At 35.7% G+C, this 27,698-nt stretch overlaps 1 protein-coding gene across 9 annotated transcripts in view; it reads left to right on the forward strand.

Annotated features, from left to right (window-relative positions):
- ARMC2 (armadillo repeat containing 2) overlaps positions 1–27,698 on the forward strand; it is a 69,434-nt gene that overhangs the window by 14,949 nt on the left and 26,787 nt on the right. For 8 of the 9 annotated variants that reach the window (XR_012055009.1, XM_072926762.1, XM_072926761.1 and 5 more), the window contains 7 exons: positions 5,429–5,499; positions 9,072–9,164; positions 12,012–12,190; positions 13,476–13,578; positions 16,164–16,384; positions 20,624–20,769; positions 22,941–23,040. Coding sequence is in view for 8 of the 9 variants with exons in the window: in XM_072926762.1 (XP_072782863.1) it covers positions 5,429–5,499; positions 9,072–9,164; positions 12,012–12,190; positions 13,476–13,578; positions 16,164–16,384; positions 20,624–20,769; positions 22,941–23,040 (913 nt within the window). In the remaining variant the exon portion in view is untranslated. The remainder of the gene's footprint in view (positions 1–5,428; positions 5,500–9,071; positions 9,165–12,011; positions 12,191–13,475; positions 13,579–16,163; positions 16,385–20,623; positions 20,770–22,940; positions 23,041–27,698) is intronic. The other variant, XM_072926763.1, reaches the window with a different exon arrangement.

Raw genomic sequence — 27,698 nt, forward strand, 5'->3', positions numbered from 1 at the left:
CACCTCCTTGCAGCTTTTCTCTTTGTAGTCCGCATAGAATTGTGAATCTTGGGTTGAAAGAAAAGCGCTCAACTGCGTAAATAGCCAAATAATCCTTATCAACATAAGGCATGCCATCCTGGACAGTGCTAGCAATAAAAATAAACCCAGATTACAGTGTAGAGGTGTAGTCACACTCTGAATATACAAGTGAGTAAAATCTCAAATAACATTCTTTCTAAATGGCCTGTCTGTTTAAAGATTATCCACAATCAAGGGAACTGAGCTCTGATCTAGTCTGGAAGAACACCTTTGTGCCTAGTAGTCATTTTGATACATCTGGCTTGCCTGAACAGGCCCCCAAGACCTACTTAGCATTGCTTGAAATCTGTTCTTTCTAATACTTAGTGAAATGTCTTGATTTTTGGGTGTACATACACCATGTCTGGCTTTCCAATGTGCACAACGTATGTTGGTAAAATCAGATGTTCAGTGCTTGTATTTATGTGTAAACAGTCTGCATCTACTGCAGTACCTACACTTCTTTCAGAGCTTTGTGAAAAGTTAGAAATTGCTCTCCTAGACTTTTGCAAACCTGAAAACATTGATATATCAAGGATCCAAAATAAAATTTGTAAAAATTTCAGTCACATTTTTGGGTTTTAAGTAAACTAGAAAAAGGAGTTTTGTAGGAGCTGAAGGGGATGTAAGGAAGGAAAATATACTGGGGAGAAACGGAATGACTATGAGGGGAAAATGGAAGAAAAAAGGTTTGGTTACCTTATCAAAATAAAGACCAAATATAAAAGGGCTCTAAGGTTAAACAATTTAAACTATCTGGAGCTTAGATTTCCTTCTGAGGAAGCAACTTAAAGATAAGAATGGTGGTTCTATAGATATAGGAAGGGCTCTGCAGTTATAGATGTGTAGAAATCGTGTGGTCATAATTAGAGTTCTTTGGCTTAATAAAAAGGGCATGTTTAAAAATGGAAAAGAAATCTGTTTCCAGACATCAGATTGTGTCTACAGTCTAGGGCTTCCTTACAGCATTTATTCAGGCCATACTATGCACAGTCTGTGTGTTGGTAGCTCTCTGCCTTTTTAAAAATCTGTTCAGGTTCTGGTTTACTTGGGATAGTCCCAGTTCCTGTCTGCTTTAGGAGAGAGTTCATAGATCCAGTTTATGTGGGTGCAAAGAAGAGGCTCATAACATCTGGATGAGCAAACTTGTGTGAGACCTTGGAACTTGCAGAAGGAGATACTGTGGGGCTTATGATGTTTTCCATCCCCACTACCCTCATCTTTTTCTCATTCCCCTTTATGCCTACTCTTCTCTTTGAAAAGTAACCTGTATCTTCTTTGTTCTTTATTACACTATCTCAGTTACTGTGCTTCTCTGTTTTTCTCCCACTTTGTTGTCTAGTTTGGATTCCCAAAGCTGTAAGGATATGTAAGATTTTACAGGATCCTTACTGTAAGGAGAGGGTAATGTCAAGAGGGAATGCCTTGAAGCTGGACAATTTAGAAAAGATGGTCATGTTCTCTTTTTGTTCTAGTTGAGCTTTGCTACCTCGCTGACCACAGATGCTTGATAGATACAATTCTGAAGAGAAGAATTAACTTGTTAGTATTAGGCCATATGTCCCTCTTAACTGGTGACTAAATAATCGGGCACCAGCCATATGCCTCTACCAATAATTAATAAAAATTAAACAAAGGAGTAAGTCTCTGGCTTGGTGGCTATCTGCAGTGTCTTAGGTTATATCAATAAAATGAAACTATTTTTAATTGCCTCCCTATTTTTAATACACTACCTTATAATAATAAGGTAGTGTCTGGGGATGTCCCTACCTCTGCTTGTCAGTGCCCTGTGCTCAGGCATTTGTTAAGGAAAATGTCACCTTTCCTGGGACAAAACTGTAGCAGGGGTGATGCTAAGGCTCTAAATCTGTGGGACAGTGTGAGACAAAGTTCAGGCCCCTTGCCAGGTGCTGTTTGGCAGGTAGGGAGGTAGCCAGATTCTCAGATGTTTAAGGTGCAGTATGAGGAAGGAGCCCAAGCATTGTTCCTTCATTGGGATTTACTTTCACATTTGTGATTCAAACCTTGCTGCTGTGTGCAGCTTCTTTGGAGATTACTATTTCAATTCTTTGCCTCTGGGATATAGTTCACAGAAATGTCGTTTGCCCTGGAATACCATGGAAGGGTGAGAGTTTACTATTACTTTTTACAGGTTTGCTATTAACGAGAGGCTCATGGCAAGAACAAGCAGATAAATGTCTAAACATGCAGAATTTCTTAATAAATGCAGCTTTCACTTAATTATCCATTCTTTCACTGGGGAAAATACTGAACACGTATTGGGTGTGGCTGAGAGAGAGTTGATTTTCCCTGGAGCAGCCCTCATAGTGCCTGTGCTTTGCACTGAAGGGTATTGTTGATAACACACCAGCAGCTGGTTACTGCTGAGCAGCACTCCACAGCATCAGTGCTGTCTCTCCAACTTCAGCCTGCTACCAGCGGGCTCAGGTTAGGCAAGGTGTTTTGAGGGGACATAACCAGGACAGCTGGTCCTGGTAAGACAGCTGGTGCTGTCTCCTCAGCAATGAATATTAAGACAAAGGAAGTGAGAGGGCATTTATTATTACGAGATTTATCCTCCAGAGCAATCACTGCATACTCAAGCCCTACTTCCTTGGAAGTGGCTGGACATTGCCTGCTGGTGAGAAGTTGAGCATAAATCTTTTGTTTTTCTTTGCTTCTGCAAGTGGCCTTTGCTTTTGTTTTATTAAACTGTTTCTGTCTTGGCCCATGGGATTTTTTCCATCTTGTTTCTGTCCTCAGTCCTGCTGAAAAGAGTGGTGTGATTGGGCACCTGACATCTGTCCAAGGTCAACCCACCACACCACACTACTCCAGGACTGGCTCACTTTCCTTTTGGAAGTCCTCACACTCTGTACATTCAAGAAAGCAGTGCTCTTCATTGAGGCTACTATGGTTTCTTTCATATGAGAAGGACAAAAATTACCCAGTTGCCAAGTCCTTTTTCTTCTGTAAATCATTAGAGCCTCTGTCAGTTGATTTCTTGATGAGGCCCTTATCAGATGATCAGATTTCTGCCAATTGACTTTGTTTCCAAGGCAACAACTCTCTTGACAAGCCAGTTCCCTTCAATAGTAGGTGACATACTTTTTATAATAGTTGATTATATTTTAACTGCATTGTTCTTAGTAAGATACTTCTATTTAAATTTCAATCCTAAATGAAAATGTAAAGATAACAAACCAAAAGTCTGTGTAACTAAAATGAAGTTGGCAGAGTGGTAAAGATACATGAACGGATTTTATGATCTCTCACAGAATTCCTAAATTGTACATATTCCCTAAAGATAAGCCTGCCCATGAATCATTCCCATTTTATAGGTATTCAGTGTATTCATTTTCTGAAAATAATGGAAGTTTGGGTGACTTACGAGGATGTTTCCCAAAAGCATAGATGGTTGTACTGCTGGTATTCACAGAACAATTTGCTTTCCTACTAATTTAAGTCTCTAAACTAGTTGATACCGGTGTTTTTTAAACAACAGATTCCAACTCAACTTCTTTTCGTGCACAATTGACATGATCTTGCTCTGCATCTCACACACATGGTGTTTTTCTCTGGTAAGTTAATTCATCCTTTGCTTCAGTGGCTTTTTATATTAATCTGCTTTTGCTTCCAACAAAACTCATAGGATTGTCTTTGAGTTTCTTGGATTCATCCTGGATTTACATTTTCAGTGAAGAGGCACAGATAGGATATAGTTACAAAACTCTCTGAGGAGAGCAAATTCAAACATCCATATACATATAGGCATGTAGTATCATCATGCCTACACACAATTCTGAAGGCACTGATTTCTGAATATAGCTATGTTTAGTATAAGGTGACTGAAGTTGTTCTCTTGCTTATTCAGTGTCCTTTCAAGTTCTAGTCTTGATTTCAGAGATGGCTGAAACTTGTAGAAACATTTCTGAAACTTTTAAAATTTGTAAGACAAGGCATTCACAGAAATGTTTGTTTCTACAATACACTGAACTGTCTGTAATGTGTGCTCTAAACCCTTTCTTTCTTAGAGATGTCAGACAATTTTAGAGAGGCAAGCACTTGTCTTTTTTATTTTATACAGTATTGCCTCCCCAGAGGAGTAGCAATTTCTGTATGTGAGCTGAAATAATTTCACGGTAGTTTGTGTAAGCATTTGGATTTTGGAGTACTTTAATCCTCATGCTGTAAAAATAAAGCATTATTCACTGTTAGCCATAATGAAGCAACTGGTCCTCTATAATGTGATTGCTTGGGAAATTTCTCACTGATAACAGTGACCTATCCAGTCCCTTTTGCAGGGAACTGATCTTGCAGGAGCTCTGTCTTTTATTCTGTCTCCATCTGTTGATAGGATGACTTACATCTTCTGTCTGGACTGACAGACAGGATTTAGGCACCAATCCAGCAAACTATTTAAACAACAGTTTAGTTTTAAGCCTTAGAGTAACTAAATTACCTGGTTAAAAAAAAATTGAAATAACGTTGCTAACAGGTTACAATAATCTTTAGAATGGAGTTCAGGAGATTAGGTTGTATTGGTACATAAACTTTAAATGGAATAAGAGATGTTAAATTAAACATACACTGAGAATAGAAAACATAGATTAAGACTTTCCTCTTTTGTACAGGAGAAAATATTCCAGTTTGATAGCAGAGTCTACATTGTGTGTAGCTAGGCAAACATAATAAATAAATAAATAAATAGATTATAGATGTATGTATTAGTTTCCTCTGTCCAAAGACTGATCATAAAATCAGCAGGAATTATAGCATTACTTCGCAAAATAATAGAAATGGCAACATACCTGTTTCTTGTACTAACAGAACTAGTGACCACTATGCAGTTAGCAATAATTCACTGGCAGACACAGAAATTCTAATATATACTTTAAAGGTTTCTCAGGTGCTTGTTTCTTTGAAAGGCCTACTCATTAAATGTTATAAATTTTTTTCCTGTCAGAAAAAAATACTGTCCTTGTGAATGGATGAACTTACAGTTTTAAGCTAGTTGAGTTTTATATTAATTTAATAAAGCTGATGGTAAAATAGAAGTTGTCTCTTTCTGAATTTAATTTGGTTCATCTTTCATTTTATTGAGCAAGCAGAAATGCTTAGTTTTTGTGTTCCATAATGGTGACCTCTTGTGGTGTGAACATGCCAGTATTTCTGAAGGAGCTTTCTCTAATACATAGGGGAGGAGGTTGTTTTTACATGTAACTTTTAATGAATTATTAACTTAGTAAAATAATATAATCTTTTCTAATTATTTATTAATATGCACAACTCAATGCCTGTGAAAGAACAAGCATTTTGAGCACAGTTTTCTGATAATGCTTTTGTGTGTTCATATTGTATCTTTTAGTGACCAGATGGAAGATCCTGGTAAAAAGTCATCACAGCTGAGGTCTTCAAGCCCGATGAGAAGAGTAACAGGTACAAGGGATTTCAATCTCCATTCAAAAAGTGTGAAATGCAGTCAAATAGAAATAATCTAATTCTTGTGCTTTTTCAGTACTGTTCTTTATTTTTCTGGTGTTCTAGATATATTGGGTTTGCTTACTGTTCTTAGTGAAGAGAAACAATATTCAAGAGATCTTCACTCTAAATAGCTGTTGGTATTTTCTATCTTGCTTTTCCCATATCTAGGCTTAAGAATTTGCCAGTCCATTAATACCTTATTTGCCCATCACTTTTTGTAATCTGTCACAGTTGCAGAGAAACTAATAAAATTATGCCAGTATGTATTATCTGAAGAAACAGATTTTGGATTGCTGTTTAGGGATGCATTTGCTAATTTTACATAACAGATTTTAATAATACTTCCTCATAGCTGGCACATTTCATACATCACAAGTGCATATTTGAGAGTCTGGTATGGAAACCTGAAGTTGCTATTGTGCTATTATTTTTCTTTATTACTATTTTTCTAGAACTGAGGAATTCTGTTATTCCAGATTGTTCTGGAAAAGGCTGTACTGTACTCTGCTCTCATTTCCTTATGAGGAGCAGAGAATATTTACCATATCGTGAGAGTTAGTACACTTATAAGCCTTTTAATTTGTTTGTGCTATTTTATTGGTGTTACTGAAAATATAAAGTGTGTTTTTAGGATTGTTTCTTTTTATGGCTACTTTTCTTAACATTATAGCATCCTTAGTTTGTGAATGCTTCATCTTCTATCCCACAATAAAGAGTGGGATAGCACTAGGAATTCTCCATAATTTCTTCTTTACAATGGCATTATGGGTGAAGTGTTAATTTACAAATTATTTCTATTTTCTAATATGAATTGTGTTTACACTTTGACATTTTAGAGGGGAGGTAAACTGCTTTAATATTGATCTATTTGTGGCCACTCAGTATTCAGTGAAAAGGCTAAACATTATAAGTCAGGCAGTACTCAGCTTTTGAAAGCTCGGTGTTGCTAAGGCTCTTGTATTTACATGCTAAAAACAGCAACCAATAAATGTAGACTGATTAGTGATTTTTTTTTTTGACCAGAATGCAAAGCAGCGGTTAAGACCTATGAAAAACTGAGACAACCAACTTGAACTTGCTGCATTCTTTTGCTTGGGTATTTTTTCTGTTGAATTGTGGTTTGCTCTATTAGAAAGTTCTAGACAGCTTCCGCAATATTTTAAATATAGCTTGTACCCTAACTTCAGCAGTTTAAAAAATCTCCCCGGACTGAGACACGTACAATTTACTAATGTTGCTTTACTTTATAGTCATGTACTGTCTAGTCCTTCTTACTGCTAGGATTAATACTGTTCCGTAAAAGCTGATTATCTTCTTTTTTATTTATAAAAAAAAGTATAAGAGATACTTTTTAAAAAAAATTATGCCATTATGACTTTCAGTTTGCTGTATTCTTCTGATGAATATGAGACACGTGAAGCAGACTAGTACAAAAAAGCATCTGTTCTTTTCATTCTGAACTGAAAATTAAATTGATTTGGTAATTTTTTTTTTTAAGTGAGAAGTTTGGCTCTATCTGCAAATGCATGCCTGAAGTTTCTATTTCTTGCCTAATGAAGTTAAGTATCTGTGGAGTTAAAAAGCCAGCCGCATCTTTCAGTTTAAGAGAGGTAGCTACAGGTAGAAAATAAAAGAAATAATTGAGTCAATATGTGGGTTTTGTGGCAGGAAGGAAGAGTGCACGCTATTGTAGTGTTCTCATTTCAGCTGTACTTTCACATTATCCAGAGCAGAATTTTCACTTCATTGCAAACACTGCATAGTGTTTTATTAATTATACTACTCATCAATTTAAATGAGATTGTCAGCTTATTTGATCTAGAAAATAAAAATGCCATGCAAAATAATAAGACTAATAATATTTGCTAATAACATGTACTTATATATAATATACATATAACAAGTATAGTGTATTACTTATCAAACAGCAGGATTTTTTATAATCATGTGAAATAGGTATATTTGATAGATTAAATGTGTATAAGATGTAGGTAGACAGTTAATATTGACCAAAAAAAGAGTCTGGATTATTTGCTAAAGAGCAAGCTTCTATAGGTAGTATAGTAGTTTGTGTGTTCTTTCATATTTCTTTCTTGTTAGGAATTTACATTGCCCTTTAAATGCAAGAGCTAGTAATGAACAACAGGAGATATTTTCAGACAAATCCATCACTTAAAGAAATTTGTATAATCCAGTCTTAATGGCTTTCTTAATGTTATTTAGTAGAGTTGTATGACTTTTATTTCCCTATTAAAAAAAAAACTCGACGAACCAGACCCTGTCTTTATTACAACTTTGCTTGCCTGCAAGATAAAGAGCTTAACCCAGTCTTGAACTCCAAATACATGCCTACATGCACCTTGTAAGCAACTGCTAGATCCTTTACATCTTGAGTTTCACAGAAACTCTGGCACTCCATCTGTAGTGGCCCAATGGTCAAGGTCAGAATTTTGTCACTTCACAAAATACTAGGTGGAGGTGTAAAGGATGTTCAGCAAGTCAGGATAATTCGCAGTGATACTGCATCCATATGAAAGCGAATCTTGATTTCCATTTTTTAATAAATTGTGTTTTCACCCTCTTCCTTGTCCAATCTGAAAACAGATCCATGCTCCCAGTCTTGTTTCCAGAAAAATTCTAGTCTACTGGTTTTTAGTTCCACCAATTTTTAACATGTCTGTGATACATTTTTTAAATTTTATTTTTGAAGCCAAGTATAAAAAAAGCTTAAATATTTTTAAAAACTCTTTGTGAAGTAGGCAAGATTTCTGATAGTGAAGAGTAGTTTTCTCTGAGTCACAAGGGTACTTGGCTGAGAGCGGCCAAGAACAGTGGGAGTTGGTTGCCTTCAAGATTTCTGACATGTTTTTTGGAGGCAAAATATCTTTCACATATCTATAGTTTACTAATAATTTCACAGATTGTTGTGTGACAAATTGCTGAATGCAATGAAGAATAGGAAAAACCACACATTTTATAAAAGTTTAGTCATGAAGTTTGCAAAACTAATTGTATGAAGTAGTTAGAATTGCTAACAGGATGTAGTAACTAACAGGACTTTTCCCTGACTGACCTGTCAGTTAATCAAGCTTAGTGTTATATCATGCATATGTACTAGATAAAATTCTACAATCCTAGAGGACTGTCTGTAGTATGCATTTCTTAAACAAATAATAAGCTGTCGTGTGAACACAGAGCTGAGAAATAGCAGGACACTTTGATGTTTAAGTAGTCATTACCTTCCAATTCAGTGATCAAATGAAACATTAATATCAGCAAACAAAAGCTTTACAGTACAGCTTTACGTATCAAACCACTTATCCATCTAGTTTTGTTTAAAATGTTTGTTTCTGAGAACATGTAAATAAAAGAAAATCTTTAATTCATAGAATAACCCAGAATATAGCAAAAATGTGACGTTTTTAGAGTTTTTTCTGACTAATGAATGAAGTATTTGTAGATATTTATTATTGTAGAAATTGAAACCTTCACTGAATGTGTGCTTTTGTTTTGAATGTATTTTGAAGGCTTAAAGGATGAAACAAGGATAAGTGAATGGGAAGAGGAAGATTTCTTTTGGCATACAAGGATTCTACCAATTCTTCGTGAACTGGAAAAAAGTGGGTAGTGCTGCTCTGAAAGAGTATATTTTCTGTACTGTTTCTTGCAGGAAATGTGGGACTCATTTTTGTTTACTACAAAATAATAATAGTAATTGGGGTATGTGGTCTTTTATGCTTTCATGTATTCGGTGACTTCACAGTGTAAAACTGCCTGGACAGTCTAGGTAGCCCTGCTTGAGCACAGGGGTTGTACCAGATGACTTTCAGAGGTCGTTTTTCAACCTTACCTATTCTGTGACCCTGTAAAAAAACCCGAAACTGCTTTAGAGAAGATCTTCTTTTATCTGATTAAATTACCTTATTTTAGACCACATAGCTCTGCCAGGTTAGCAGTCAGTGTTGAGCTAATAATTTTAAGAATAAATTACTGCACAGATTCACTGCTTTAACCATAGACTGTATTGAAGGTCTCAATCCATTTTAAAAAACTAAGGAAATCTAAATGAAAATTTCCATTTGTGATTAAAGTGTAGATGTGCCAGAAAAGTAGGTAATGACTCAGAATACTGAAGCAAAAATTAGTAAATTAAGTATAGCATGAAAGGTTAAACTCTGGAATGCATTTTTCATTGAATAAGTTGTTCAGTTGCCTTCTGTAGACACTGCGTTTATCTGAATGGTAGGAATATAGAAAGTAGATCTGTTTTTACAAGTAGTTCTGTTTTACAGGATCTTTATCAGCATTTGTAATAGCATGGTACAGATTAGAACTTTTTTTGCATAGTTTTGCAGATGTTCATGAGTTTGAAACACCTGTACAGTGCTAAGTGATTCCCAATAAGTGTAATTGTTTAAAGAAGACAGGATTCGCATTCCCACATCTGTCACTGATGTATAGAATACAGTGATCGGGAAATTTAAAAACAGCTGTGTAACTTCATATTTTCCTTGCTTAATGCCAAGATTGTCAAATATCAGCCACTGAGTTACAGTTTTGCATGGTGAGATGTTCTTTATTTGTAAGCAAAATAAAATTTAGAGGTAAAATCTAATCATGTCTTTCCCTTGTCATGAATGTAGCTAAGGAAAATCAGTTTTCATGCCCCTTTTCCTCAGTCTTCACTTGATTTGATTAGTGTACTGGGGTTTTCCTAGCTTTTATAAAAACCTGATTATGGCGTAGTTTTTCTAATAGTAGATGACATTATCTAATGATACCTTCTAACCAGTTGATTGAATGTAGTACTACGTATTCCTTTAGACCTGAGTTTTGCTACTTCTTGAATATTAACACAAATTGTAACTGAATTGCATCATTGCCTCCTGCAACTGTGTGATATATTGCTTTCTTTAGACTATTTACTGCATAAATCTTAAGAATATTAGAATTCCATACTTGAAATGCTTTGAGTAGGTCTGTTGGTAATTTAATGTTTTTTAATTTCATGTGCAGTACCTTTTAGCTAATTCCCTCCACATGAACTTTGGTCGTGTTTAGTTTTTCATATATTAGTAGAGAAGCCTTTTTCTTCACCTTCCTCATACAAAAATATTTGCAGAAGCCTTTCCATGCAAAAACAAATCTGAAGTTAACCTGGAACTTATTTATTGCCTAAATTCTTCTGAATATGATGTGCTTGAATTGTTTATAATGTTAAAAAAAAACACCAAACCCTAAAGTCTCTTTTTCTAGAGGAACAAATAAGTTATTTTGTTACATTCCAATGCTCAGGAGGTTAAGCTTTAAAATGCCCCATGGGATGAGTGATGAGTGATGAATAATTTTTGTGGTTAATTTTGATGAAATGGAGTGTAAGACCTTTCAGTTTTGGTTCCTTGCCACCCCTGTTTCACAGCTTACTGGAGCAGAGCATTTAGAATCATGCTAAATTTTGTTACATTTTCTGTCATGATGGGAGTGGAAATGGAATAGTTATTGCTGTTCATTGAGTGTGATGATAACAAATTGAGAACTTCCAGTTTTTTCTTCTTCTCAGCCTGAGAGATTGGTCCTTGAATCTGCCTGCAGGTTTGGGGCCTCAGATGTATTTTTTGTTATAATTTCCTGTCCAAATATATTTCATCACAAGTGCTTTGCCTCTTTGAATATGACTTTATTAGCTGTGAAGTACACCCTCAGTAAATGCAGAGTTTATACTGCCCATTCATGGGGATTTACGTGGAGGATGTGTCACCTAATGGACAAAAGCAAATGTAAGAAAATCTTTTAAAAATCTCACTTTTCAATTTAAAAAATAGACAAGACTTTTCCTTTGCTCTGTAAAGTAAAAGTGTACATGATTCCATTGTGTTGAGATACAGTTTTTGTAATTCTGTTTTATTTTTGTGTATTTTAAACAGAGTCTCAGGGACTTGGGTTAGGAAGTAGATGACGTTTTTGTCAATTGGACAAGATTCCACTCAAATATGTCTTGCACCTCTACATTGAAGAGTTCTAGCAAGTTTCTACATTAACTTTTTTTTTAATCCCAGCAAGGTTTGATATATAAATTTATGTATATAGGGAGAAAAATGCTCATTAACTATCCCTTTTTCACATCTAATGTTTTGGTGGAGTGCTTTGAAGAATGTTTTCAGAGACACAGTTTAGTAGTAGACATTTGGTCAATCTGATTATTGAGCATCGAAGGTGAGTTTCATTTTAGCTGTAGGTATTATTTTGGCTCAGTGATTTCTTGGCTTGGGTCTTCTTTTTTGACAAAGCAGAATAAAATTATTTCTGGGGATCACCTTACCATGTGAAGACATTTATTTGGTGTCTTTTGTTGTTGTGCAACCTGTTCTTTATTTTGTTTTTCTGTGTCTTCATGTATTGAGATGTTCTGGATAAAGTGGCATTGATAATTATTTTTTATTTTTCTCTCCTCTCCTATACCCTCCAAGGAGAAGACAATATAGAACACCTTTGTCTAACTTGTACCAAGCTGCATCAAGCATTGGGTGAGGGAAATATGCTTGGAAAAAGGTTTAAAAGAAGAAACATCCTTCTGAAGACATTATATAAACTTGTAGACATTGATTCAGATCCACTTTCCCTGAAGCTGGCAAAGATTATTCTGGCTGTAAGTGTTTTGAAATGCTCTTTGGTAGACTGTGAAGCTCAAAATCATGAATTACAGCTTGCATTTAATTTTTCATTTCATACTTGTAAACTGTGTCTAAACTAACCCTTTCCTAGGTGCAGTTTACTACCACGGGGATACTAGTCTGCCATCCATCTAGATCAGCACGTTTAGCTAAATTTTCTGCAGAGAAGTTACGTCTTGGGGAGGAAGGAGGAGCACAAAATAGAATAATTGGTGTATGGTGGCAGGAATATTGTATAGGCATGGACAAGAGACAGTGTCCTAAACTGGGATACACATGCAAGTATTTAAAAAACCCAATGATTATAAAATGTAAACATGGAAATGAAGCTTAGTTTTTGAATAATACCTTGATCTTGTTCAGAAAATATCAAAATGGAGGTTTTTGTTTTTTTTTTTTTTGAAGGTGAGTGAATGTAAATAATTTTTTGCTTTAATATTTCTGGTTAAAACTCTCAGTTAAATTTTGTGCTTTAGAACTTCTGTGTTCATGTTCTACAAAGCATGTATGTACAGTCACTGGTGAAAGGCTACCCACTAACATTGTGTTGTAGGCATCCGAGTAATGTGTGTGTGTTGCAGGAGTCATGTTCTCCTATAAGGTAGTGTAAGTTATTTTATTGAGAGGGTACAGTTACATACTCAGATACCACAGAGATGTTAAGTGGTGCTTATTAAAAAGAAAGGTTCCTTTACAGACATTTTTCTGTGTAGTTTTTCAAAAAGCATGAACCTAGAAAAAATTGCCCTTGAAATGCAGAGGAAAGGAAGAGAGATGTCATTGTATTTTACCACCTTTATTTCCCTTTCACAATCTCTCATCATAAGATTTTGTTTTCTGATAGCTGAGAATAAATTTCCTTATGATATGTACTGTTGTACTGGAGGTCTTTGTGGTAAGGCCATAGATGTCAAACCACTGATTTCCGTACAGAATTTCTTTGTAAGAGAATTGGAGAAAGAGTCCTGCAAGTTATTGGTATACTACTTGTTTATATTAATACATTAAAAGTTAAAACCAGTTATTTTAAATCCAGTACAGTTTGCTAAATAGAGTTTTAAATACCTGAATTTCAGGTTATTTCAATTTCCTTTAATTCTTCATACATAGTTTGTTTTAATGTGTTGTTAGGATTTCAGCTGTCTTTTAGTAGTTCTGTGAGAATACAAGTTGCCATGGTGTCTGAAATTGTAGAATGTTATGGTGCATTTTTGTATGCAGATTTTAGTTGTGATTTTATGTCTTTTAATTTCTTTGCAGATGAAAGTAGATGGAAAAAATCTTCTTAGTGTTTGCAAGCTAATATTTAAAATCTGTAGGAATGAAAATAATTATTTCATCATTCAGAATGATACATTATTGGGTATGTATTCTTTCTTGTCTGTATGTTAGATGTTGAAATTCAACAGTTAAAGTTGTTCATCTCTGAAAAAAATATTTGCAGAGTTAACTTAGTCACAGACTAAAAATTGCCTGCCTAGGTCTAACTAATGGTTGGTCTAGTCCAGTGGTCTCTGTCTAAGTAGCGATGGGGATGGGGAATAGTGTTTAGAGGGAGCACAGGAGCCTGTGTGTTTTCTGTGATGTGTCCCCAGCACTACTCTGGCATCCAGAACTGTTCTGTTCTATTAGGGCTATTGGATGGTGCATCTCCTTACGTGATCCCTTTTTAGTCTCTGTTTATACATCTTTTGTTAATTCATTGGCCTTTTTGGATTTTCTGTTTCTGTCTCCCTCTACGATGTCATAGAACAATTTCCAGAAATTCTCTGTGTGCTGTTTTAAATCTATATATATTTCTTTAATATAAAATAATAATAAATAAAATAAAATAATACATATTTTTATAAAAATAATTTTCTTTATCCCCCTGCTTGTAGTTTTGCAGGATTGGTAAGAGTTTGTACAGTCAACTTACCTTTCACCTTCAGTATTTTGTAAAAGACAGTCTTATAACATATGTCTGTCTTCTCATTTTCAAGACTGAGTCATCTCAGCCTCTTAGTTCTTTGAACAGATATTGTGTCATTCAGTTGTTTTATAAGTCCTTCTCTGTGCCTTCTCAAACTCCAGTGGATCCTTCTTGAGATTTATGATAGAACAAAACTATCTGTAGAATTCAAGCTCTGTCTGCACCAAATTTTATAGAAATGAAATAATGCTGACTGTGGTGTTGGCCATCATCAGGGAAAATCTTGAAAATAGTCATTGTTTTTTAAATATTTTTTATAGCCGCTGCTGCTGCACATTAAGCCAATGGTTTTGCAGAACTGTCAACAATGGCTCTAAGATATTTTGTGTTTGTAAAAGTGTTTGTATCATGCATACCCCCCACCCCTTGTAAATATGAGAAATATGAAGAAAATTAAACTGTGCAAATGATACTCAGTATTGATTGAAAGCTATTCCTTTCATTAAAACTTTAGTATGTTTTATTAATGTAGGCCTTGATCTTGCAAGCAGTTATTGCATGTGAATTAGTTAAGGCATATGTGTATTAGTTAAGGCAATATACACAAATATATGTGTATATTTGCTTGAATAGTTGAGAGTATTCCTGGTCTTAAAGTTTAGTACACTTGTCAGAAATTAAGACACACCTTTCAGGTGGTAAGGAAAGGACTCACAGGAAACAGAACAGCTGGGTTAACTCTGGATGCTGAAAAGTAGAGTTTTGTAGAGATCAGCATCATACACAGCATTTGAACAAGTCACATTTTGCTCTCACATTTCCATCCTTATTCACTTTTCTTTCACTTGCTCTTCTTTCCCTGTATTTTAAAAAGTAGTGAAGGAAAGAGCATTGCTAGGTGTTGTTTTGTTTATTCATTCTTTGTCTGTCAACACTAATAAATACTTACACTTCCACCTTGTCACCTTGTCCTGGAAGAAGACATGGCCCTGGCCTATTATCACAACTGCCCAGATCCCTGTTGCTGTCACTGGGTTATAGATTCAATTTCTTTTTCTTCTTCTGTCCCTCTGAACTATTTATGTGCAGTGCAGCAGCTCCAGTAGAAGAAATAAGTTAATCCTTCATCCCAGTACAGACGACTGTTCAAGACCCTGTTTGATACTGTGCAGAGCAGGAACCTGAAACTGAGTTCTCACATTGCCACAACCCAAGTGATTTAATTGGTGAGGGCAGGAGTTTGGACAAGAGCCAAGAGTGTGTACTTCATTCATATACATATATGTGTGGAGAAACTTGCCGCTTCAGTTGAGACAGAAAAAATTTTTTAAATCTCTTCAGTTTAATGATGTAGGAAAATGTTTTTCTTCCACTAGAACTGAATGGAAGCAGAAATAAATATCTCTTTGAATCAGTTACTAGAAGTTTAAAAGTATAATGTTGGTTAGGACTACTTATTTATTTAAGATACCCCACTAAATTCAGAATGTCTCAATTTGACTGCCAAAGATACCTTGGCCATGTGTTAACTGTAAATTTTAACATTTCAGATGTCTGACAGTGGTTGCACAAAATAAAACTTCTATGTCAACTTTACCTACATAAAAAGTAAATCTAAAAAGACTATGAACAGATTTCAAATGTGAGAGTTGAATTTGGCCCCTGTGCCTCTTAGTAGTCCATTTGAGATGCCTTAAGACCCTGGAATTTTAAGGAAGTAATGGGAAGTACACAAAATTCGAGGCACACACAATCACTTTTGCAAATCTTGACTGAGGATTTCAATGATTCCTGCTATGTGTTTTCAGCTTACACTGGCTCTTGAAGTCTAGGAGAACAAAAGTCAGGCTCATTCTCTTATTCATCAATAATTGTTTCTTGGTTTCAGTCCAAATACCCAATTTTTCTAGCCCACTTACTAGAAATGTAAGAGTTCAATCAGAGGGTATTTTCCAATTGTTAATATCTTTAATGAGTGGACTGTATCAAATATAAATTTTAATATTAGGCTTTCTGAATAATTATTTTCCTTTTAGATTATTTGTTGCAGGTTCTGGGGAATGAAGATATACAAACAAACCATGAAGCTCTTGTCTATTGCATGGCAGCTATAAAAGTCATGTCCGAAAAGGAAGTACTTCGTTTTAAAATGGTCAGCAAAGGCGCAGTTGAAATGTTTCTGGAATTAATGAAGCAGATTAATAACATAAAAGAACATGACATATATTTTTCCAAGTTGGGCCACTTATTAGTCCAGGTTAGCATTTACTTTTATTTCTAAAAGTATGTACTTCAAGGGCAAATTAAAAATTTAATTAGAGGAGATAAGCTAACCCTGTGTGCTACTGACATAGTTGTACCTATATTTCAATAGATTTATTTTTAAGAAATTGAATTGTTCGGGACCTTATATAATTACCACAGATGTTTGTGTGTAGTCAATTTTGAAGGCTTTAGAAATTCTGAAGTTACTAGAAATATTTTTATACCTAATAAATGGGTTTCTCATTACTCCTTTATTGTGCTGACAATATTCTGGATACTGTAGTAAACAGATAAAAATGTGTTCTCTATCTAAATTCTTGAAACTGAAATAATAAATACAAATTGGTTTTGCAATACTCTAGGAGATTACAAAAATCTTTTTTATTACAAGAATAGCTGCTTTTTATTACAAGAATAATATATTTTTAAATGTATAGGGAAATACAGCTGTGTCTCTTTGACAAAGTGTTTTTGAAGGAAAACACTTTGTAAGGAATGTAAGGAAAAAGTAGCTGCAAAAGAAAACACTTTTTGAATCTTTTGAAGGCAGTAGGCTCAAAACTGTTTTCATGTACAAAGCACCTTGATGAGTGGTGGCTCTGAAAATGAATCCTTGTCTCTAAAACATTTTAAACCCATGTATTTTAGAAACACTGTGGGATGGCTATTGTGTTTATCAAGGATTTGCCAGGTAGATTCCTGGCATTTGTTTGGAAGTTACTGATGTAATGTTTAGCAAATGGCTGAACTGTAAACTTTCAGGTACTTCATAGGAAAGTACATTGAATAATTTTCTGAGGTAGCATTTGCACTAGGTTTGTCAGCTAATTATGCCAGATTTCTTTAATTCTCTACTAATTTATAAACACAGGATTTTATACTTCTTGAAATTATATGAGAAAACAGATAGCCTGCATCATCACATTACTATTGGTGATTTTTGTCTGATCTTTTTAGTCTTAGTAATAAAACTAATTAATCAAATTATTTCCAGGATTTTGGCTGTCTGCGTGATATTCCTCATAACTTCACAGGAATGTTTTTCTTCCATTATTTGCGTGAGGATAAATTTAGGTTTTTTTAATCAAGGGTTTTGTTTGCAAATGTCTAAAAGGAAAATGTTGTATTTTATGCTTTCTTTAAAAAATCCCTCATAGCTGTGCTTTTTTAGTACAAATAGAAGTGTAGCAAAACTGCTTTGTACTGTTTGAATAGACTGGCTGTTTCCAAGAAGTGCTTGAGTGTTTTGTGGAGAAGTCAGTACTGACAGCTGTCTCTTACTGAGATTGCTCTTTCACTTGTTTGTGTTCTCTTCTGTAATAGTACAGATACTTCGGTTTTGTTCCTCTTGTGAGAAAAAATAGTGATTCCTACTTCTGTGGAATTCCTGTGTGACTTTCTCATATTGGTTCCTTCAACAAATCCATGTGCACTACTTCCTTCATGTGAGTTAATTGATCAGTCATCATAAACAGATGAACGAGGAGTTCTGTTTTAAGGAAGGTTAAAGAAAGTTTCTTCTGGGATCAATGTCTTCAGAATAAAGTTTTTGTAACATGCTGCATCTTGTAGCAAAAGATCAAATAGCCAGTGATGTACAGAAATAATGTCATCAGTATTAGAAAGAAAATTATATTGGAGGAGAAAAACACTTTAAATAGTCAGTGGTCTCTGAAGGAAGCACTGCTATCTCTTAGCCTTAGTAACTGAGGTATCCCATTTAACTGGGACCAGCTCTTCATTCTTTAACTGTATAATTGCACAATCACCAGATGGCAGTGTTACACATAATCTTGCTAGATCCTTTTTGTGTGAATAAAATCCCTATCTGATTTCTTCATTCTTCCACAATGCTTTTTTTTTGTAAGAAATCATATAATACAAGAATAAAAGTGTTTGTAATATTTTTTTCCCCTTAACAGAGGACATGAAACCAGCATCAACTTTGATTAATTTTATGTTGCTTAACCTAACGGTCTGTTAATATTTATACAAAATACAGTAATGCCTAGTCAAAAACCAAGATTTTTGAAGAGTCACTGTCAAGACTTAATAAGTACTCCTTGTTCCTTAATTCAAAAGCACTTAAATGTCTTCTCCTTCAAAAATAGTATTTGTCAGCAGTTAAATTTTCTGTTTGGGTGAATTTGATCTTTCCTATGGCAACATAAGGATTAGGGCTGGTAGGAATTGCTAAAGACAATTGTTACACATTTCTCTCTGAAACATAGGGTCTGCTTGAAGCAATCACAATATCTCCAGAATTCAGCTGCTAGCTTCTATTATTTTTCAAACTGTACTCTTCAAGTTTCAGTTGCACATTAACTGTGTTTTGTGGATATATACTTCTATGAAGTGGTGCATGCTGTTTCCTGCACATTTCAGTGTATGTTATTTTGCATTGCTTTTCCTTTCCAACCTGTCTTTGTCTGAGGATGGCTCTTGATAGAATTTACTGCTTGAGGATTTTGAACCATCTAACTGTATCAAGCATCAAAAAATTTTACTCTCTTTTAGACACCTATGTACCATCTATTGATATATTTTTTTCCATTATTCAATATGTAAGTCTCTTTGCTGCAGTGAAAGCTCTTGTCTGGGTTTGAACACTTTTAATATGTGGCTTATCCTTCATCTCCTTTATTGTGTGTATTGAAGCTTATCTAGAATTCAACAAATGTCATCTTAGGCCAACTGAGAAGATCTTGTAGGTAAGCACTGAATGGGGTCGCCTGTCTATTCCATGTGACAGGAATTTTTCTACCAAAACTTTCGAAAAGCAAAGTATTTGATCAGAATATATTTATTAAAATGTATCTCCACTATTGTGTTTATTTTTGAAGCATCATGACTTGAGAAGGAATGTTCATCTGAATTTTTTTTTTGCAGTTGTTGCAGATGTCTTCTTAACATGAGTGATAGGAAGCAAATAGCTTCTGTAGGTTCAGATTCTTGGTATTATGAATATAGTATAAATTGCATTTTTAGTGCTGAAGTTAAATTCATTCACATATCATCATATATTTTTTTCTCTCTATGCCTTGTTTTTCCATTTTGTCATGTTGCATCTCCTGTTGCTCCATTACAGAGAATCATGGGGTTGTGGAAGACTTGTACTCTGTCAAATTTGTTGAAGTAGGACAGCAAATTTGAAAGTTGCTGGAGAATGGACAGAATATGCATAGAGTCCTATGTGCAAAAGCTGAAACACAGCATCTTAACCTGCTCTTTGTCAAGAGTTTTTCTTTAAAATTAGCAATTACATATCACTGGATAAGCAGTCCAATTTAGTGATAAAATGCTTAATTTCCAGAGTTTTTTGTGATAAGAAACAATTTGATAGTTTTTGTGCCTTATCAAACTACATTCAAAACCAAATTGAAGTTAATAACTTCACTCTGAATAAGAAAGCTTTGAAGAATTCCCATATTCACATAAGATTGAATGACTTCACATTCATTTTGTAGTAAGTTCTGGATTAGATCAAAATTAACTTAAATGTCATTGCCTGTCTGACCTTGTCATTTGAATACTCTTGCCTTGGAAGAGAACCAGAATATTTCAAAATATGCAATAGGTGATGCATTTTGTACATCTACCAGTGTTAGATTGTGCCTTTAGCTCCTTGAAATAGAACAGTATCATGTGAAAATACTTTGGTTTCTTCAACTAGACTTGAGCACTTAAGCTTTTCATTTTTATATTGTTCATACAGTGGATTTCTTTTATCATTATTAACTTTAAATTTTGTAATTGGAATAAATCTGATTGTGTTTTAAAATCAATTAATTTTAGTTTGCAGTTTACAGTTATCATCAAAATATATATTATTAAGATTTAAATATAAATTTGCAATACTAAGATTTATTGAAGAATTATGCAAAAAATTACTTTAACCATCCACAACATTTCACCTAATTCCAGTTGGTACGTGGCTGTATACATGCAAGATTTTAAATCATATGTAAGAGCATGTGCTCCACATAGAAAGAGTTTACATGCAGGCAAAGACCAGTGTCAGTGTTACATCTTCAGTTATCCCAAATACACCATCTTGCTGCCTACACGGTTCCTGTTGTTATTTATTGGTTTATGCATACCTGCAGAATGTTAACGGGGCATGCAGACTGCTTTAGGTGCTAGAAACAAGTGCTGAGCTTTACTGAGTTGTCCCAGCAGCCGTGTGCCGTGAGCAGCCGTGGTTAATAGTGTTCAATCGCTCCGTGTGCAGCTGGCAGCCACTCTGCGGATCCTGGCGAACTGCGCCCTGTCGCGGCGCCAGCTCAGCCCCGGCGGTGCCATCCCCGAGCTCTGCGTGGCGCTGGAGCAGCGCAGCAGCGACAAGGACGTGTGCATCTGGATTGTCAGCGTCCTCAGGTACGTGTGAACGCCGTTCTGTCAGCCGGCAGGTCCCGCTCCCTTAAAGGAGGCAGGACCACGCACTAACATTGGAAGATTTACACTGAACTCTTTTTTAAAAAGCTCTGGGTAGCTTTTAATGACATAGTATGTTAATTGTGTCTCTGTTAATGCTTACAGAATTGTTTAATTGTAGCCATACAGACTTGGATTCATCATCCCCATGAAAAATATTTTGTTGTGTTGTGTCATTCTTTGAGCCTACCGATTCTGATTGAGTTTTTTAAAGTACAATTTCTTGTATTGTAAAGCTGCATAAATTATTAGGTATTTATTAAGCCTGGTTTAAGCCATGTTTGAAAAAAATTAATGGGGAAATTACACGAGAAGCTGTGTATTGTGAAATAAAATACACAAGAGGGAAAATGTGACCAGTGTTCATTGTTTTGAGGTAGTACAGAGTGTTTGAGGAGATTAATCCCTGGGATCAGGGCTTGAGTGTGCAGATGGAAGTGCTGAAAGAATCTCAGTTTTATGAGCAGTTCCCAAGTTGTGCTTTTTAGAGGGAGATCAGTATGAGTAAGTCACCACAAAGACCATTCTGTAGTCTGAGCAGTTTCTCAGTCAAAAGTCTTGAAGTTACCAAGCATCAGCTTGCAGTATTCAGTGCTAGATGGACTTGCAAACAATGCAAGGATTTGGAAGAAGTTGTGAAATCGGTTGTTGGTAATTTCAGGAATAGTGGGATTATAAGTGCAATTGATGAATGATGTGCTGGATGAAGTATTTGCCATTGTTGCTTTTTACTGCATTGAGTCCTGTTGCCTGTGGCTCTGTTCAATGAGATTCTGTTACAGACTTCTCCTCCTGTTCAGGTGCTCCAAATTATCCATCACATTCTCCTTTGTGGATGAGGTTGAGTTGTGCTTTGAACAGTGGCTATGTAAGGGGCTGGCACTCCTTCCTCCCCCCAGCTGAAACCAGGCAAATCTGCTCTTTTGCTGTTTGTGCTACCCGTAAAGCATGCGAATGGCTTCCCCAATTCCATGCTACCTTGTTCACATCTGTCTCTAGTTTTGTTCCTAAAAATAAGGTCTAGCAATTATTACAGCACTTTGAGCATATTTACTTCTTCTGAGAAGGGAGCATTTCTTTTACTTGGAAATGCCATGAAAAGTGGGATAACAACTTTGTAATTAAGTGTAATTGATATTGACACTGTAATTCTGATCAGGACATTTACTTGATATAGAATTCAATATGGAGAAAAAATAACTTGCCTTACTTAAAGTTTCCTACTGCTTCATTTTTTTCCCTTAAGATTAGAACTACATGCTCCAAGAATACAAATTAGCCATAAAAATAAATTTAATTAGCTTCCTGGAAATTGCAGTCACAAAAAAAATTATACTATGCAGTAAAGAGCTCAGATTTGAATTTTGTTTTGTCTTCTAGTGTTACAAAATGATTATTTTCTCAATCAACTTTACACAGCTTCTTTGTAGAGAATGTGTTCAATCTATTCAGATTATTCATTCAATAAGACTGTAAATCTTCCTGAAATAAGTTGTAATTGAACATCAACACAGATATCTTCTGGTTTTGACTGCATCAGAAGTAAGATGTTATCCAAGCTTGTTCTGTTACTGTATTTCTGTGGTGTGACCAAAGCGTGTTCAGTTCCCTGCTTTGGCAATGGTCAAGGTGAGCAGTGTAGGACTGGAGCAGCTGTTAGGAAATGTGCAGAGATAAATCCTGACTGTAAGCAGGCACAGTCTCTGTATTTGCTGGTGAGAGATGTGTTCTCATAGTGCTGTTGCTGGGTTCTGCTAGATGTGCACTAGGAAGGGACCCCTTATTTCCTCTCATCTGACTTCCCACATCATCTTGGAATTCCAGTTCTCCCCTTTAGCACTAAGACGTGCCGGTGTTAGCATACTGTGCCCATATGGCAAGCAGGTTGGGAAGCTCCTTATGTTTGCTTCTTCCCATGGTTCACTGTGCCAAGGATAGCTAGGCTTCTGTTGTGCTCTTATATAACTGCACATGCCTCTGCTAGAAGTCAGAGTATTGGAATTCACTTCATTTGTTGAAAAATACAGCTCTGAGAATCAAAAGCAACTTTCTAAAAAATGTTTTGTGGAAAAAAAGTAGTTTCATTCATTTATATATTTTTTTTTTCTTTATAGCAAACTTTCTACCTACAGTGATTTCTGTGCAGCTTTAGCAGACTGCTCCAGATGTTACATTGTATTTTTAGCCCTGCTAAACAAATACCAGAAGCAGCAGGTCAGTTTTTCATCTCTTGATTTTTATATATTAATCCTCTGATGTGTCTGTATTACTGTGTGTAAGCTTATTTTCAGTGTCCTACTTTTATGCATTTACCAAATAAAAATTTTAAATGGTTGACAGCATTTCTAAGTAGTAAATAATCTTAATGAAATAATTTAGATTAACAATTCAAAGCAATACAGAGGACAGTTGATTAACTTGTCTATCCAGGTGTAGAAACAGTCCTTTGGGTACCTATTTTTTTCCTAGTTTTAAGAAATATTTTTTAAAGTAAAAAGCTATTTGAATATTTAATTGTTGGGAATTGTTTGGCTTCCTCCCATTTTCCTCACATGCAAAACAAGTGTGACTTTTCTAGAGCTAAGCAATGTGAAAACTGAGGAAAATATGTTCTTTGCTGTTATGTAAAAAGGGGAGATTTACTCAACCCCTTTGTGTTTAATTAGTCTGTCAGAGCCCCAGGAAAGCCATGACCCTCATGCCCAGCCAGTCTGTCATTGTCCTATTATGGGACCCTTCACTAAGCAGTCCCACTGGATCTGTTCCACTGACTTATTCAGGGTCACACACCTAACAGAGGAACTTCCCTTTGAGTCTCCTGCTTTACCCACTATGGGCAGAGGGCAGTGCCCTTGGAGGACTCACATTTACAGTTTGCAGAATAACACTCTTTATTAATAGAATTGTGAAAGGTTAAGGTTTAAGACATGACAGTGATAGTATCAGACTGCAAAAAATATATTCAAAGCAATATTCTAATTTAAAGCAATGTACTACCAAGCTCTAATCCCCAATAAAAGCTGGTCTGAGACAATCATTCAGCATGTAGAGATCACATTTCTTATACAGTAGGCATCCCTAGGAGGGAGAAGACAGATTCAGCTTGTCAACTGATCCCAGAAGTTACAATGGAGTCTTTCCCCATTCTCCCTATTCTTAACTCATTTTTATACAAATTCTTTATGTTTAGATGGAACTTGAGTGGCTTTTTTCCTGCCTCGTAATCAGTGAGGGGTGGTTGTACTAGGGGGTGGATCTCTCAGGATGGTACCCGAGATAACCTTGGGATGGGGACATGCGTTTAGTCCAAGCAGAATGATTTCATAACAGTTGCTGATTCAAGAGCAGGACATTTTCCTTTATCTCCCTTGGTTTTCAGCTGCTATGGGGCTTATCAACTAGAAAGTACCACTGAGTTCCCTCCTCTGCAAGGGTTTCAACACAGTGCCTGGCCATGGTGTCTCCACTGTGCTCCACCCTCTGTTGGATCCCCCTTAGATTGCATAATGTGTGGGAGGTCAGATATGCTGACCATATTTCATCCAGGGAGTACAACTGTATTTTTCCCTGTGACTTCCATACCATTATCTTTTTACTCTCAGTCATCTTCCCATACTCTCTGTGTAAGATATCAAAATGTATCTCTCCTTTACCAGAGAAAATCACATGCCTGGAATACTGCATTTGGGATGTTCATGTAGAAACAAATCTTTAGACTTTGTCAAAATGCCTCATATCGGGTAGTAAAATTCTGAGTATAGTTGCTGCCAACTTTATTAGAACTCCAAGGGTATTGCTGTATTGTCCTGCTGTATCACAGTGATCTTCTCTACATTTACTGAAGCACTGGGTTCTCAGAGCTTGGTGCAGGATCCCAGTCTTACAGATTGGTGCATTGGTAAGAGTGGAGTGCCCTGTGTAGGGCAAATTACTCAGCTCTATTGCCAGGTAAGTTTTAAGAAGAATATAATTTTTATCTAAAGCATAGATGTTCAAAGGTGGAACAAGGTTTCAAAACAGAGAATATTAAATTACATTAAGATCAGTCTTAAAAGTAAGGAATTTTCTTGACTGGTCCAGCATCTAAACTAGTTAGAGATCATTTAGTTATCCTATACAATTTATCCCAGGGTTGGTAAATTTGGGGATTTGTTGGAAGGAGGTCTTTTGGGTTGCTATCACTGAAGGTAACTAGATTGGTTATGCTGAACAATATTCTTTCTCCTGCCAAATAAAAAAATAATTTGTTTCTTTGCTGTTTACCAGCATCCCTGTTTTCTGTGATAATGCACATGGAAGAAGAACAAAGATTAAGTTGTTTCTCTTCTTCTAAATACCTGCTGTAGCATATCTGAATACTTCTAGGTTCAGACTGCTCTTGCATAGTTTAATCTTCAAAGACACTTTAGTAAAATACTATGTAAATACTATGTAAATAACATGAAAAATGTCAAATGCATTATATTTTCCTAGATTTATAGTTGTTCTTCCTTGTGACCATTGTATTAAAAACTCAACAAATTATGGAACCGAGAATAGGGATCTTTAATTAAATAACACCTTTCTCCTAAATTTAATCTGTCATTTTAAGGGTAGCTTTTCTAGGTTCCTGGGATAATAGGTTTGTGTCATAATGAATTGTAGGTTCATATCTACCTCAAATTGTCTGTTATTATTTAGTATTCAGAATTTAGCTTCTTATTTGTCTATTAAGTGGTCTTGAAATATGTCTTTCTTCACGAGGTTAGCATTACATTTTGTGTTAAATTGTCAGTTGTTTTATCAAATTACAAATGAGTCAAGAAGGAGCTTGTGTATTAAAAAAAAAAATCTTAGCTATTACATTGTGTTGATTATATATTAAATGGCTTCAGAATAATTATTTCTTACTGCAGTTTTGAAACAAGCATGCAATTGTCAGTTGTCAGCTTAGTGAAGCCCTGCAGAAACAAAAAGGACATAGATAATGTAATGCACCACTTTTTCTGTAGTATATAATAAACACTCGAGCTGTGTGGAGTGCAAATGTTTTTCCTGAGGTGTAGTTGGCACTGCTAAACTTTTTTTTTAAATGCTGCCATCTAATGAGTAACAGTATGAGTTAGTATGTGTTGAAAATAAATGAAGTAATAGCAGTGTGAGTAAAGTTGTCTGCTGTGGGAAGAATCAAAGAAAAGAAAAAAATCATAATTATTTAAGCATTAAAAATCTTCAGGACTAAAAACTGATATGTGAAGAAAGGAAGTGTCTGTGCATGTGTTTTTCTGAGTTTTCAGTTGGCAGATTTTGTGGGATCAGGTTTTTTACTGGCAGTCATAGTGGCAAGAAACACAGGGGAAGAAATACAGGAAAGCCATCATTCAGACTTTCTCAAGGGCTGTAATAATTGTGACTTTAAAGATAATTATTAAATACTGTGAAAGTAAAAATGGGAGCACTGGAAATAGGCTTAATGTCTGGCACCCACACCACATACTGTATTCCACAGCTGAAACCCAAATCATCTCAGTTCTTTGCTCCACACTGAAGTTACAGCTCTTTTCCATTTTTTTCTCAGCTCATTTTCTCTCCTGGGTGAAAGAGTCAGAAGAAATGGAAGAGTAATGATTCAACTCTATGAAGAAGACTTTTGGGGAAATTGAGTTGGCAAGACTTGGTAATACCATGTGTCATAGTCTTAGGTAGGGAGTACAGAAGTCTGGAAAAGCTGAATCTTCAGGGCAGGACTGGGGAAGTCAGCTGGGCTTTTACACACATCTGAAGTGTGTATTCATGGTTGGCTTTGGACCTTGCTCGTGTGGAGTAACAAAAAAAATCCTTGGTGGTTGCTACATGCAGTCAAAACTGCCAGACGTGTTTATATAGAGCCTCTGTCTTGCAGGATAAGCTTTGCATGATTCTGTTTCTAGTCATCATTGTGGACTTCTGCCCATCTCAAGAAATCATCTAGCAGGGTCTGTTCCACTTTCCCACATCATTATCATCTCTAAGCTTTCCAGATAAACTGCATGAAGAGCGACTTTCACAGGGTATGGTTAATGTCACAAGTCACAAGCAGGCCATGCTTTTGGAACAGAGACATTGCTTAAATAGGACAGTAGCTTCTGTCAATAAGCCAGGCACTACCTGAGCTTAGGTGGCATTCTGGGGCCGTGCCAGCTTCCGTGTAATGTATTATCAGTTAGGAGTCTGTTTTCAATCCTAAGAGATCAAACACAGGGTGTGATACTAAAACTTGTATAGGAGCAATCTTATGCCTGTTGTATAGAAAGGTCCCCTTACACTTAAGCCTATCCTAATTTTGAAATTGGGAAGCATTTGTTTAAGAATCTGACATCACTGGATGCAGTAATTGTCTATTCAGCAAAATGATAATTACATTGGATCACATGAACAGTTCATCCAGTCTGCTCTTGATATTCGGCAATGGTGAGACTCAGATGTCTAGAGAACAGTAAAAATGGAGCAGGCTTGTATGATACTTCCTGTGTGTACTTACCAAACCTCCAACTATTTCCAGTTTGGAAACACCCTCAGCCAGTGTATGAAATAAACCTCAGCCGACTTATTTTCTATGAAATTTTGCAGTCTCTCTTCTACCCCATATAAAGTTTTAATATGTTAAAGATCATTGACAAGGAGTTGCATAGCAAACAATTCCTTTTGCCTATTCTGAATTTTGCCTTTTCTGTCTTTATTTGATGCCTTCTTGTTCTTGTATTGCAGATGTGGTAAAGCCTGTTGTTCATTTCACAGCTCCCTTGATTTTCTAAGTGTTTATCCTACCCTCTTCAAGTTACCTCTTTTCCATGCTGAAGAATCCTTACTTAGCCGTTTCTGATAGAGGAACTGTTCCATGCCATGGTGTATCT

This window comes from Taeniopygia guttata, chromosome 3 (genome assembly GCF_048771995.1).
Source record: "Taeniopygia guttata chromosome 3, bTaeGut7.mat, whole genome shotgun sequence".
Lineage (NCBI taxonomy): Eukaryota > Metazoa > Chordata > Aves > Passeriformes > Estrildidae > Taeniopygia > Taeniopygia guttata.